Genomic DNA, 15,110 nt, shown 5'->3' on the forward strand with positions numbered 1-15,110 from the left:
ATTGTAGGCAATTTAGACTAGGGGTGACCTACAATTTGGATTGGCTTTGACCTACAATTTGGATTGGTTTTGAGTCATGTATGGGATTAAAATTATTATTTTTTTTAAATGCGCTACTTTGTCTCTGGTGCATCTGTAGTCACCACTTTATAGTCTTGTTTAATGTCCCGCCCACGTCACTCTGATTGGTTACACGTCACAAGTAATAGCCTATCAACACTGAAGGCTGCTGCGCCACAGATGGGCAAAGAGACTGGAGCTGCTACGGTGAGTGAGTGGGGCTGCGTGTTGAAAGGAAGGCAGCAGATATTATATATATATATATATTATATAAGTAAAGACTCCTAATAGGGCCAGAACATTTTTTTAAAGAGTAATTTCAAAAATCCTTGTCATCACATCTTCCACTCGATCCACTGTGACTTCAGCATTGAGATGTAACACTGAATCAGCAGTATTGGCAGGTAATAACGAAGTGTGACGCCTCACTTTCTGCTCTGCTGGGCGAGGAGATAAGGGCGCTCAGATAATAAAGGAGAAAGCGATGTCAAGAGCATGGGGTGTCTATCACAGGCAGGCACATCACTGAATCTCACTGAACCTCACTGAACCAGCGCCCCTAAGCCAGAGCCCGAAAAATGTGAAAGAAAGGAGAATATCAAACATCACTAATACAAGCAGGAGAACGTGTGTAAGTGTGGAATTCTGTAATTAACTAATAACAGCACTATATACATTTGCTAGGCCCTTTGTTCAATTCTAATAAAGAAAATGAATCCCTACCCTAAGGAAGTATGAACAGCACATAGGAGCAAGTCTGGTCTGGAAATAACAGCAGTATGAAGTATCTGATAAAGCATCACTTTCAAGGAGTAGATGAGATCGTCTTGAGGATGAGAAATCAGCCGTGTTTCCGTCAACGTTTTTTTATGCACATTTTGAAGTATAGCATGAGAAAAGGCTGATGGAAACGGCAAAATTCAAAAAAAAAAATTCACAAACCTTAATTTCACAAAAAAGTTTTTATACTTACTTGAGGTGGGTTTTGTCTTTGTCGAAAAGAGTAAATAGCAACTTGCCTTCTTGAAACACATTTCTGAGGACCTCTGTCCATGTTTCTAAGATCAGTGGTCCTCAGGTCCATGCCATTGGTTTTGTTTCTGGTTTGGAACCCATACGTTTTGTTTATTACAGCCACGTGTAACGTCAACTACTGACGTGACAACACTTGCCGTACCCTGGTTTATTCGCTCCAGACCAGCTTAAGGAAACGCACTTATTTCACATTTACGTTTTTTTTCTTTTTGCAACATTTCAAAAGCCTGCTTAAAATTTGCATGACAATTATATGGAAACATGGCTATTAAGGACTAAAGAACCTAAGTACTATTAGACTAAATGCAATATGGGGAAACTTGTACCTGGTTTTGTTGGAGTAGAGAAAGAGCCGAATCCCTGGGCTGCGACACTCCCTGCACCGGTGCTGAAAGTTCCACTAGGTTTCTGCTCACCAAAGGAGGACTGTCCAAAAGCAAACGTCTTGGCACCACTATTCCCAAACAGACTGTTTGAACCTAAAGGGAGAAATACGCAGATAAATGTACCTTTCAAGTACAGTAAAGTTTGTTTCTGGTACTTATGCTTAACAGGTTCCATTTTTCTCCCAATATGAACAGAGGTTAGAATAAAAATCTCTCTCTCTTTTTTTTTTTTTTTTTTAAACAGATAGTCTACCTGTCTGAGCAGGCTGTCCAAACCCTCCAGTTGTGGCTGCAGTGCCGAATGGGTTCTTGTTGGCAGCGTCTTCGCTCGGTTTACCTCCCAGGCCGCTGAAAAACCCTCCAGCAGTAGTTGAGCCTGCTGTGTTGGCTGAACCTGAACCAAAAAGACTCCCACCAGAAGATTGCTGCTGCTGGGAGAGAAATGTTAGTTATACAATGTGTGCAGAAGAAATATCTAAAATTTTAAGGACAATACTATTAATAGGTGGCTTGATCAGTGGATATTACCTGTCCAAATACACTCCCACTGCCAGGTTGTTGCCCAAACACAGGTGTGGCTGAAGAGCAGCCAAAAGCTATAATAACAAGGAAAGGAAAAACACATTCAAGACCTAATCAATTGGTTAACTCTGCACTCTAGATGACATGTAGCCGGTGATACCACATACATTTTTTCTAGTCACCACTATATAGCTTCCTTTTCTACCCCCAGTGCCCTGAAAAAGAATCAGCTGACTCTGGAAACTCGGACCCACCAGACAAGCTAACTGCCGAGCTGATGCATTAACATCAGCTGTCCACAGAGACACTGACATTCCCATACTGCGTTTGGAATTTAGAGAATCTTTGGGAATGGGACAACTCCCCTCATGCCACCCTCCTTACTTAGACTCCCAACACCACCCCAAATCCCGCAGCCACTGCTGGTAGTGCAGCACAGACAAAATTGATTTGTCCCTCCTGCAAGTTGATGGCCTTTCAACAAAAAGAAGTTTCATATTTAACTTTCAACCACCACAGTGTGTGCATGATGGTCAGCTCAATGACTTGATGTTTTCACACAGCCCTCCTTTACTGCCCACTGCCCTTACAGACGTTGTTAGCTTTAACATTGTCAGACATGACAACTGTTTGTAGCCATGTAGTTCTGACTGGTAAATGTAACACCACTTTGAGTGACAAAAACATGTCTGTTTTTAGTTTGTTTTTTCTACGGCTGACTGGTCTAAAATTGAGAACCTTGAACCCCATTACTTTGAAAGCCTGAAGGTGGAATTTTTCTAATTCTAAAATAGCCAGTATGAATTTTGTGAACTGAAGATGCTGTGTTGCGATGAATTATGTATTGCGCTGCTTCACTTCAGTGAGTCAGGTTCAGTGTAGTACTAGCTGCTGACAATGAAATTATAATTTGCATGTAACATCATACAACCAGAACCTCAAGTATTTGGATCAAGTAGTGTCTCAAATTTAGTAGCTACCACTGTTATTTAAATGTGTCACATACATAATTTAAACATTTAAGTAAATCAAAGTATCAGATTGGATTGATGTTAAAAGGTCTCCAATCGCGATAAAGGCCAAAAAGGACATCCCTAATCTTCACAAAACACTTGCTTCTATAGCTATACTAGTATTGTATACCACACGCATACTAGGTTTCATTCCTCAGTGAAAAGAAATAAAACTGATAGCCACAAACTCTTACTGTATTTTACAAAATGACCAATAAGATATCAAGTGCAAACTCACACTCACCTGAGGGCTGTCCAAAGCTGAATCCTGTAGATGAAGATGTGGTGGTGTTACTCCCAAACACAGACCCAGAACCAAATCCAGAGCTCTGGCCAAATGCTGGTGCTGTGCTTTGTCCAAACAGCCCCGAGCCAGTGCTGCTGGCTGTGTTGGCACCGCTCGTGCCAAAGGAGAAGGAACTGGCATTGCTGGGAGTAGAAGCACCAAAAAGACTTCCTCCGGTAGTCGCACTATTAGAACTTGCTCCGAATGCTGATTGGCCAAAAGAAAAGCCACTGGCTGATCCAGTGTTGCTAGCAGACTGGCCAAAGCCACTCACCTGGCCAAACACGGATTTGCTAAAACCAGTTCCAGTTGATGTGCCAAACCCAGTTGAGCCAAATTCTGTGGATACTGGGGCTGAGGGGGCTGAGGAAGTTGGAGGTGCAGCAGGTTGCCCAAACACAATGCTGGCAGCTGCTGTTGTTGTACTGTTAACAACAGTAGCGGTGGGAGTGGTGGCTGCAGGGGCAACCGTGTTGATAACTGGTGTAACTCCAAGGGAACTGCTGTCTGTTGTTGCAGGAGCAGGCTGAGTAAAAATGGATCCTGGTTTGTCAGAACTGGGCACCTGGAATGCTGCTGGAGCTATGTGAGAGACAGGCACTACAGCAGGGGTGGCAGCAGCTGGAGCGGGCACAGGAACAGTGGTGGTGTCTGGGGGGGCTTCTGTTGTAGACGCCGCACTGGCTGGTGTTGGAGGGGCTGCTTCAGTTAGTGTGGTGAAGGAGGAGGGAGGGTTTGGTGTGGGTGCAGCTGTGGCCAAAGGAGGTGCGGGTGTTGATGCTGTAACTGTGGCTGATGTGGTTTCTGTGGCAGCCACATCTGCTGCTGGCTTAGTTACTACTAGGGGACTGCCGCTCTCTATGGCTGGTTCAGAAGCAGGTTCTTTTTCAGGGGGTGGCGTGGGTTCTGATGGTTGTGGAGGAGCTTTCGGTTCCTCTGAGGAGTCTGAAGAAGCTGCAATAAGACTACTGAAAGATGTAGGTAAAGATGGGGCAGCTGAGATAGACTGGGGAACAGAGAAGGCCGGCTTGGGGTTGGAATCAGGAGGCTTGAACAAACTGCCTGACCCTGCCCCCTTGGACAAGTCTGCTCCTGTAGAATCTTCTACAGACTTCTGGAGCCCTGCGCCAAAGCTGAACTGTGGTGCTCCCTTGCCCATTCCAAGTCCAGCTTCCCCAAATGCAAATGAGGCAGCAGCAGGTTTAGTGGATGAATCATTAGCTTCTTCTCCGTGGCCCACACGTAGTCCAGAGAAGCTGCCCAGAGTCTCTCCTCCAATTGTCTTAGGTGGCGGCTGTGGCTCTATCCTGAGGGCAGCTGCGGTGGAGGTGGGTTTTTCTACTGACGGGTATGGAGGCAGGGTGGGAGACCCAGAGCCAAGAGCAGGGGAGGTGGACTTTGGGGTGAGAGGGAATGGCTCCTCTCCAGTCTGGCCAAACATTATCTTGCCATTTCCACCAAAGGAAAATTTATTGACATCTTTCACTGGAGAGACATAAGGGGAAAAACTGTTAAATGATGATGTTTGACATCATTCTATCTGATACCAAGCAGTAATGCTGTTTTTACCTTGTGAAATTCCAGCTACCTGTGGAACTGAAGCAAAACTGAAGCCCGAGGACCTGTATAAGACAAGTAAAGTCGCAATGAAACAGTGAAAAAAACTAAAATGTCTCTAATGTTTCAGAGTGAAACACAATATGTGGGCAGGGTATCATTGTGAGAAGGATCTGATCAAATTGCTGTAGAATCACAGCAATAGGGAGGTGTAGTAGATGACTGTCTACCTCCACCTCTCTGGTTAGATTAGGAGTCAGGGGCAGAGAAAGAAATTAATAAATTAGACCCTAACCACACTCTTTTGGTACACAGCCCATTATAGCTACAACAGCTACTTCGACCCACAAGAACATTTTTATTTTCTTATTTCAATTCATGATATAATATAGCAAAAGGCCTTCTTTACATTTCAGAAGTCTTCTTTAATATTTATAAGTTGCCTCACCCTGATGTGAAGGAGAAACCTTTGCTGGAGCTTTGCTCTGCTGAACTAGCAGGAGCCACGGAAACATCTGTTTTGGACGACTGACCTGAAGGACGCAGAAGTTTATGAAGTCAGTCAAAATCTTTTAGAATAGAAGAATCATAAGAAATGTTCTAGACTGTAATTTTGTTTATGTGTAACCAAATCTGGACAATAGGTAGGAGGAAACGTATGTATGCACATATAGCTAACCAGTGCTTACCAAACATGAAGCCTCCCAGTGGGGTTGTACTTTCAGTGGACATCTTCTGGATGCCCTGGCTAGGATTCTGCAGAGACAGTTTTAAAAAGCCACTTACAACTTAATTATACAAATCGTAATACAGAAAAAAAACATGTTATATTTATTATATGTATGAAATATAAAAAAAATTATTAGGCAGGTTCTATTGAGTAAGATGCAATCTTACGGCATACGTACAGACAAAACGTGTGTATGTCCACACATGTGGCTGGAGATCAGAATGTTTGGGTCATTCGTATTAAATTGAACTTGGGCCTGAACAGTGACGATTTGTGCGAGGAGTTCCCCTGTCACCCAACTGTAATTTGTAACATCAACATGGGAGGAAGCTGGGACATTTCTCACCCTCGCAGTTAATGGTGTGTCTTCATATGCAAAGCTGTCAGCAATCTGTGAATTTTCGCTAGCTGAATGTTCTTTAAAGTTACAAGGAGTATTTTCATATTTCCTTTTAGGTAATTATTATTAAGTGCTATGAGAGGAGCAGATAAAGTGTTTTAAGCATATGTGCTAGGCTTGGATAAAAAATGTATCCTCTCACTGTATTTTGACAATGCTGACATTACTTTTATGTTTCATTAATTCCATAAAAACACATGACTTTTTTTCTTCTGAACTATTTCAAGGATAACATGTCACGTAAATAATACATATATTGAGATGAAGCTGTGTGGGTTAACAAATATATGAAAAGGTGACCAACAGCTTGGTGTGTAACAGATAGATATAGTACTCACTCGTTTGGCCTGGTTGGAAGAAACTGTTGCAAAGACCTGAGCTGCTGGATCTGGTAATGATGAGCTGGGAATGAGAGCAAAAGACGGACAGTGTTTTTCCATCCACATGGAATAACTTCACAAACACCTGAAAATTTTGGTAAATAAAGTGTTCAGGTTTTATAAAATGAGGGTCCACCACCAAAAACCTGTTATCTGCTACCAAATATTTCCTTTATATAATACTTCCTCTATAGAAGCCTATTGTCGCACAATTTTCATTCCGATTGCTTGGTTCACACAGTTCACGTCTCAATTAGCGATTAACAAAATAAAAGATACACATGTTGGTCTCTATATAAAGCAGGGAATCATTCGAGGACAGAAACAATAAAGTATGTTAGTGCGGAATCGGTGAAAAGCCTTCAATCATAATCATCTTACTCTCACAATGCTTTGCTTTGCTTGTTTGTTATTGTAAGCAGGCTTTATTTGGGAAAAGCCCCAAGGAGGGAAGGCCTGCCGAAATATCAAGCACAAAAGTGGAGCACAGCACAGTGAAGCAGAAAGAGTAAGGTGCAGAAGGCAGGAAAGGGCAAAAAAAAAAAAGTGTGTGAATCATGGAGTGAATAAATAGCCAAGTGAAAGACATGACGAAAGGGAAGTGAAGAAGATAATGGTATGAAAATAGACCATTAGCCAGTGCAGTCTAAGTATTCACACAGTTTTGTTTTGACTCCCTTCTCCAGCATATTGGTTTAAGATTGTAGTGTTAACTTTAAGCTGTACCCTTTATTAATACACAAACATAACCTTCATACACTGATCACACAATAAGCTTACAAACATATCCCAGATCTCCTTAAAAACACCAGTCAGGACTTTAATATCATAGTGATTGTTTCATTTAAAATCCCTTAACATTGGAAAGTAAGACTAAATTTAAAAACTAATAAATATAATATAAATATGGAAGAGATTTCGTGCTTGAGGATACAAGTCAGGATGCAAATGTAAGATGTTGTCAGAGACCCGCTGGCCTTTGCCGTTTGTGTGCATTGGATAAGAGTAGGTGGAGTCAGTGACCTGATAAATCTATACCGAGGAGACACACTCAAAACAAACACTGGACCCCTCGAGGACTCATAGTGACAGGCTGTCTGCTCACCGTATCAGAAATAGATCCAAGCGGATACAGGCATGATTTAATGCCATATGTATTATATAACGTGCTTAAATTTAAACACAAAATATATAGATGGGACCGATTAGATAGATAAGAAAGTACTTTATTACAATGAGATGTTGAGTAAAATGGGAAACACCAAAGAGCTAATTAACTTTATCTGCCAAATGTGACATGTACCAAAAAATACACCAGTTTAATTCAAAGTGAAATGCACAAAAACCAGTTAGGACATATATTGGTTTTGAAGTTTTGAAGTACTTTGATAAGAAACAAACAGCACGTCTGCAGACAATGATTCGAGGGCTAACAATTATGTATAATCTGCGAGTGTTTACCTGACGATATTGGAAACCGGCGCAGGAGGCCCTTTGTCCTTGAACTCCTGGACATTGACCACCTGAGGAACTGTCTTCAAAGCGGACTCTGTCAAGGAAGTACTGACAACAGCTGGAACAAACAAACGCATATTTGTTTATATTAAAAAAAAGACAATACCAGTGTTTCTATGGCAATTTAAGCCTGGTATGAATTATAATGAAAGTAACAGCTTAGAAAGTGATTCTCAGATATAATGGGGCACATAAATCTACCAGTTTCATATTATTAAGTCTGGAAGTCTGTGTCTCCCTCTGGTGAATGACAGTGGGAACAGCAATACAATATTAAATAAACAGCTCGGTATACAAACACACTTTTACCCATAATGACCCAATACATCTTCACTACCATTTAAAATTAAACAAATAAGCAATTATTTTAAACTGCAGTGAAAGGCTGACTGTTGCATGTTCTTCCTACCCGACTTCTGATTGGCCATCTGCCTGCGTAGAGCAGCATTGGCTGCAGCCTGATGGGCAGGGATGGTGACAGGGATGGTCCTCTCGGTTGGTGGGGCTCCATGTTTCACTGTCTTTGTGGCAAGGGCAGTGCTATCAGCCCCGCTGAGGTTGATCTTATTAGTTGGAACTGAAATATCATGTACATTTATTCATTTAGCTGACACTTTTATCCAAAGCAACTTACAATTACTATACATGTCAGAGGTTGCACGCCTCTGGAGCAACTAGGGGTTAAGTGTCTTGCTCAGGGACACAACGGCGAATGTCTCACAGCGGGAATCAAACCCAGGTCTCCCACACCACAGGCAAGGATCTTATCTATGCGCCATCACCACCCCATCAATACAGGGAGTGACATTTATGAAACAAAGCACGTCTACTAGCAGCTGCAATGTGTGTTAGATGTGACATCTACAAGAAGTCATCTCGTGCCTCACTCATTCATCGCATCTTTAATGAATAGCAATAGTTGGTATGATTTACTCACCAGGGCTGGCAATAGGGCTGAGTCCAAAGCCCATACCCTGTACTGAGTGAAGCTTGGTTAAAGGGGTGGACTGGATGGCCCCGAAGCCTGGCTGGATAGAGGGAGTCCTCACCACTGTGGGGTGGCGGGGGGTTGACAATGCTGGGGGAATGACAAGGGGAAGGGGTTCTGGCTGTAGTTCGTCCTCCTCCTCCTCCTCCTCTTCCTCCTCCTCCTCCTCCCGCTCCAAGTGAGCCGGGTGAGGCTCCAGGGACTGGGACAGGGAGGATGTAGAGCTCACATCATCCAAGTCCTCATAGTATTTAGGTGAAAGGAAGGCTGAGCGAGACAGGTTGGCTGAAAGAGAATAGATGAACAACATTTGGATCTCTAATAACTGATCTGCATTATGGTAATTTCTTGTTTTAAACACTGTTATGAACATAAATATTTCAACATGAATCTCACTGACATTGTAGTGTTCCTCAAATGTTGAATTTTGACAAGGTATTTTGCACTCTGTTAAAATGACTGTAACCCTAAAACATCCCTATTTAAGTGAACATTCTTCCTATTTGTTTGATTGCTAATATTAAAGTCACCTTGAGAGTTTGATGGCAAAGCTAAAACTACATTCTTAAACTTTCATGCAACTACAGACTTCCAGTGGTGGACAAAGTACACAAATCCTGTACTTGATTAAAAGTAGAGATACCCTTGCTAAACATTACTCAAAAGTAGAAGTCTTCAATTTAAATACAAAAAAAACATCTACTTGACTCAAAGTACTAAAGTACCTACTTTTAAAAATAGTAGACATGAGAAAGAGAATTTAAAAATACAGTCCTGCATTGAAAATGTTACTAAAGTAAAAGTATGTAAGTATAATCAGGAAAATGTATTTAAAGTATCAAAAGTAAAAGTACAAGAGAAACATGTCCTGTGACTGTTAAACTATTTTTAGATTATTATTCGTCCTCATGCATTCATGTAAAAGCTGGATTTTACTGTTGTAATTGTTGAGAGGGAGCTCATTTTTAACTTTTGAGTATCTGAGTGCAACTGAGGATTATTTTCATTATGGATTAATCGGCTGATTATGTTCTCCATTAATCAATTTTTGAAATTCTAGAGCCTACAGAGACAACTTCACAATGCTTGCTTTGTCTAACCAACAGTACAAAGCTCAAAATTATTAAAAATAAAATAATTAAAAGGAGGAGCAGCAAATGTTTGTGAAGGAAGAACCCCCCCCCTTTTTTTAACATGAAGAATATCTTAAACAATCAAAGTAGTTGCCAGTTAATTTCAGTGTCAATCTATTAATTGTTTCAACTGTACTTGTATAAACTGTTGGGTAGTTTAATTTGTACTTAGGCTGAACAAAATCATAGACGCAACACTTTGGTTTTTGCCCCCATGGATTATGAGCCGAAATCAAAGATCTAAGACTTTCTCTTTGTACACAAAAGGACAAGTTCTCTCAAATATTGTTCACAAATCTGTCAAAATCTGTATTAGTGAGCACTTCTCCTTTGCCGAGATAATCCATCCACCTCACAGGTGTGGCATATCATGTTGCTGATCGACCTGACTGCAGTTCATCGTCGTTACCGACTTGAGTGGGCAAATGCTCACATGCGATAGCGTCTAGCACTTTAGAGAGGCATTCTCTTCACGGATGAACCCCAGTTATCACTGTACATGCAGATGGGCAGACAGCGTGTCTGGTGTCGTGTGGGTGAGCAGTTTGCTGATGTCAACCTTGTGGCAGTGGGGTTATGGTATGGCAAGGCATGTGTTATGAACAACGAACACAGGTGCATTTTATTGATGGCATTTTGAATGCACAGAGATACAGTGACGAGAGTGAGTGAGGCCCATTGTTGTGCCATTCATCCACGACCATCACCTCATGTTGCAGCATGATAATGCACGGCCCCATGTTACAAGGATCTCTACACAATTCCTGGAAGCTGACAACATCCCAGTTCTTGCATGGCCAGCATACTCACCGGACATGTCACCCATTGAGCATGTTTGGGTTGCCCTGGATCTGCGTATTCAACAGCGTGCTCCAGGTCCTGCCAATATCCAGCAACTTCGTGTAGCCATTGAAGAGGAGTGGACCAACATTCCACAGGCCACAATCAACAACCTGACCAACTCTATGCAAAGGAGATGTGTTGCACAGTGTGAGGTTATGGTGGTCACACAAGATACTGACTGGTTTCCAGACCCCCCCCCAGATCCCCCTCAATACAGTGAAACTGCACATTTTCGAGTGGCTTTTTATTGTGGCCAGCCTAAGGCACACCTGTGCAATACCCATACTGTCTGATCAGCATCTTGATATGCCACACCTGTGAGGTGGATGGATTATCTCGGGAAAGGAGAAGTGCTCACTAACATAGTTTGAAAGATTTGTGAACAATATTTGAGAGAAATTGGCCTTTTGTGTACATAGACAAAGTCTTAAGCTCATGATGAATGGGGGCAAAAACAAGATTGTTGCGTTTATAATTTTGTTTAGTGTAAGTACAGTACTCGAGCAAATGTACTTAATTACTGTCCACCACTGCAAATTTCTAAATCAGTAAAGTTACACAGGAAAAAGCACTTAAGATTCCTACCAATGGATATTAACGTACCCCTTGTTAAACTAGTTAGAGCAGGATATGTATACCTGGTGCAGTTGAGCGGACAGGAGGCATCTGTCCCTTTGAGAGGAAGTTCCGCAGCTGGGACTGTTTCATAGGCGATATCTTGACTGCTGGACAAACATCTACAGTTAGTAAATGTTGAAATTAAGAAAGGAGATATTGTTTATTGTTTTTACATCAAAACTATATAAAGATTGATACCTGGTGATTTGGATTTGGTCTTCGGGGGGGTGGTGTCCAGTCTGGCTTTCAGGAGTGCGTCCCTTAAACTCTCAAGCTCGCTTTCCAAACTGCCATAAAACACAGAAATAAGTTTTTCAAGTTGCAAACAACACCACCTTTTTTAAGGGCTATTTGCAGGGTACTGGTGCACATAAATAGAAATTGATGTTGGCTGCTACACTGAAAGACATTTGTGCAATCTTTATGTTACCTATGGAGTATGTTGATTATATTGTTAGCTATTATGCCATCCAGTTATGAAAACAAAAAAAGAGTTGAATGTATTTCATTTTAATATTCAAAAGCTGTTCTAGATAGGTCTCTGATTCCCAAACCTATTCTGCAGAATCTTCCTTCTCAAAAAAGAAACTACAAAATGTATTACAAATTTATCCCTGAGATTTTCACATTCCTACTTGTGTGCTTAGCCAGCTCCTACCCTGCATCTGTTGCAGTTGCAGTATTGCGGTTTACAGCTGAAGTGGTAGTCTTGTTATAGAGGCGCAGTGAGGAGAGTTCCTTGACCAACTGGTCCAATCTGTTCTTCTGCTGGTTGATAATGTACAGGTTGTTGGCCAGTGTAGTAAACAGACCCTCACGCCCTGGCACGACCATGTGTCTGTGAAGAAGTGAAGTATTTCATGACAATTGATACTTAACCCAAATCCTTTTGGTATCAAATACTCAAATAGCTGGTCTTTTGTGCTTACTTCTGCCTTTTCTTATTTTCCAGGTGTTTCTCCCATTCCACATCCAACACGTCATTAACATCTTCCACAGCAAACGAAACATACTGGTACAGCCTGCGAATCTCCTGCATAAAGGAAAATATAAATAGATCAAATGCTTTATGTAGATGATTCTTTTAAAAGGTTTTACAAAAAGTATTCCTTTCATGCAAACTATGTTTAAGTCATCCGTCCTCCTGTTTTTCACCTTGAGGTGTTCCTCACTGCGTGGGTCCAGAGGTTTTTTGTACAGCAGCTGCCTGTAATTTCTGTCTCTCCTCAGCTCACTCTGGGCCTTGGCTTCTTCTGTCCCCGCAAAGCCCTCCAGTAGGGTGGTCTTCAGTATACCAATGTCCCCATGTAGAGACTGCAAATCAGAAGAAGAAAATGAAACGACTACTAAAATGAACCAACAAAATAATTATGACAATGCAAAAAAGCTCACACTATAATTCTGCCAATACAAAAAAATTCTAATGTTGAGTTTAAATAAATGTACACAAAAGTATTACAACATGAGATGAATGCAAAGGCATATTTCTGTAGTATAAGTCATACAAGTTAATATATAAGAATGGAATATTTAAGGTTGTCCACAATACCATTGTTCGGTGCACTTTTCAAGATCAAAAGTTAAAATGGGAGAAGAGCACAGGCAGAACATAGGCTACATACTTTGAAAAAATTTTCTTGTTAAAAAGGGCTAGCCCAAACAATAATATCTAAATACCAAAAATGTATGCATCATCCCCCACAGCCACAAGAGGAGAAGATGGTGCACATGCTGGTGTTTTTATTTATCCTAACACTGTGAACTTGTGACAGTGATTCTGTTCTGCAAAGACCATTGCATACAGAGTAGGAGGCAGTTGTTGAGGATAGTATTTGGCCGGCTAGTGTAATTTTGCCAATAGGGATTTGGGTCATCCTCAAGCAACAGCTGATTGTTTTTTTTGTTTTTTCACACACGGTTTTACCTCTGTTGTTTCCTTTATCTCCAGGGTGAAAATATGGAGGTCCTCTGACTCCTTCCTCAACTCCTTCATCTCCTCATTGGTGCCAACTTTGAAGTCAGCTCTTGCGCTTCGTGCCTTCAGGTCATCTAACTCCTTCTGGAAGTGTGCGATCTGATGACAAGTCAGGGACATGCTTAGTGACAAAACAACTTGAGGATAAATTGTCCAGACTCATTTGGGCACAGGGTGTACATAACATGCTATGTTAATGATGACCAGTAGCGAGTTGCTCCAGGTACTTGTAAATCCTTCATGTTTATGTAAAGTCCATCCTAAGTTCTTAGCAACTACTACAGTAGGAAGAAAAACTAAATTGGGTTGCACCATTTCAGCTAATAAATGTCTTAACTTAGACATACATGTATGTAAGCAATAAAACAAGAAATATGTGTATGTATATTTATTTATAGTATATATTGATATAAATCAGTTGCCAGAAAACATTTGTTGCACTGACTGTCAACTATGTAACATTAATGGCAATCCTTTGTAAATGTGGGTATTACTTCGCTTTATGCGTTTCACAGAACGTAGTATTTATGCAGTTAAGAGGCAGTGAGAAACAGCCAAACAAGGTATCCAAACTGAGCTAATTAGCCTGACGTTATCAGTATAATGCTTTATAATATTATGTATATTGTGTTTTTGTGAAATGTCTTTAAAAGCCTACTGTTTATATGATTATTAAAAAGCATTTTGATAAAGTCTCAGGACATATATGGTGACCATATTTATATTTTCATTCTTCAATCTGAACAGGTCATATATTAGCAAGCTAATTTCTGCGCTGTCTGTTAGCTAGTTCAGTTAGCTAACTGTATGTCGCAGTTACACCTGGTAGTTACTACTTGGTAACTAGTTTGTGTGGTAAAGTAACTAGTTCCACTTAGTAAACACTAATGTTATAACTAAGTTAGTCTTGAACTTTAGAGGAGCTGGTGCGACAAAAGGAACCAAACTTAATTTCCATCCATCGTCAACCGCTTATCCTGCGTACAGGGTCGCGGGGGGGCTGGAGCCAATCCCAGCTGACATCGGGCGCAAGGCGGGGTACACCCTGGACAGGTTGCCAGTCCATCGCAGGGCCACCAAACTTAATTTGTGACCCTTAATACTAACATATAACGCTAACTGAAATTGTGTTGTGACAAAAAACATGTGTACCTTAATAAAAATACAAGAACAAGCCAACAGCACAGTTACCTTAAATACATTTACAGATTTCACATACTATCAAGTTTTATCAGTAGGAAAAATTATACAAGGAAACCTGCAACATGAATACAAGCATATAGCTAGCAAGTATTTTCCCCCCATATGACTTGGGTAACGAGGCTCTTTTTTCACAAGTTCAGCAATTAAAAGTGCTACATGGTACTCGAGTTCTTGGATGATATGACTCACCTCCTCCAATATACCAGCCATTATGGGATCACAGTCTTTCTTTTGCTGCAGCTGCCTCTCCAGGGCCTTCACACTAACAGCTGCCTGCATCAAGAAGTGGTTAAGTACATAAAGTCAGTAAGATCCACACACCATTAAATACACAGAACCAATATAGGTTTAAACAAAAAACCCACAAGTGTCTGTAATGTAAAATGATTCACACTATTCTTCTGTCCCCGACAGTTGAACATTCTGTTGCTAGTAGCAACCGCAAGTATGTAGTTGCAATTTAACT

At 41.0% G+C, this 15,110-nt stretch overlaps 1 protein-coding gene across 6 annotated transcripts in view; it reads right to left on the bottom strand.

The window, feature by feature from the left end:
- nup214 (nucleoporin 214) overlaps positions 1–15,110 on the bottom strand; it is a 38,950-nt gene that overhangs the window by 10,634 nt on the left and 13,206 nt on the right. The window contains exons 15-32 of one of the 6 annotated variants that reach the window (XM_038733444.1): positions 14,834–14,917; positions 13,391–13,540; positions 12,622–12,780; positions 12,396–12,499; positions 12,125–12,304; positions 11,665–11,753; positions 11,487–11,570; positions 8,822–9,157; positions 8,294–8,461; positions 7,831–7,942; positions 6,328–6,391; positions 5,549–5,615; positions 5,308–5,392; positions 4,872–4,924; positions 3,255–4,787; positions 2,010–2,077; positions 1,735–1,912; positions 1,422–1,574 (exon numbers count right to left, since the gene is read on the bottom strand). In XM_038733444.1, coding sequence (XP_038589372.1) covers positions 1,422–1,574; positions 1,735–1,912; positions 2,010–2,077; positions 3,255–4,787; positions 4,872–4,924; positions 5,308–5,392; positions 5,549–5,615; positions 6,328–6,391; positions 7,831–7,942; positions 8,294–8,461; positions 8,822–9,157; positions 11,487–11,570; positions 11,665–11,753; positions 12,125–12,304; positions 12,396–12,499; positions 12,622–12,780; positions 13,391–13,540; positions 14,834–14,917 — 3,667 coding nt within the window. Of the gene's footprint in view, positions 1–1,421; positions 1,575–1,734; positions 1,913–2,009; positions 2,078–3,254; positions 4,788–4,871; positions 4,925–5,307; positions 5,393–5,548; positions 5,616–6,327; positions 6,392–7,830; positions 7,943–8,293; positions 8,462–8,821; positions 9,158–11,486; positions 11,574–11,664; positions 11,754–12,124; positions 12,305–12,395; positions 12,500–12,621; positions 12,781–13,390; positions 13,541–14,833; positions 14,918–15,110 lie in introns of all 6 variants that reach the window. The other 5 variants (XM_038733443.1, XM_038733442.1, XM_038733448.1 and 2 more) reach the window with 5 other exon arrangements.

Source organism: Micropterus salmoides, unplaced genomic scaffold (assembly GCF_014851395.1).
Source record: "Micropterus salmoides isolate LMB-PRFRI ecotype aquatic unplaced genomic scaffold, ASM1485139v1 Ms_hic_scaffold_20, whole genome shotgun sequence".
NCBI classification, from domain to species: Eukaryota; Metazoa; Chordata; class Actinopteri; order Centrarchiformes; family Centrarchidae; genus Micropterus; species Micropterus salmoides.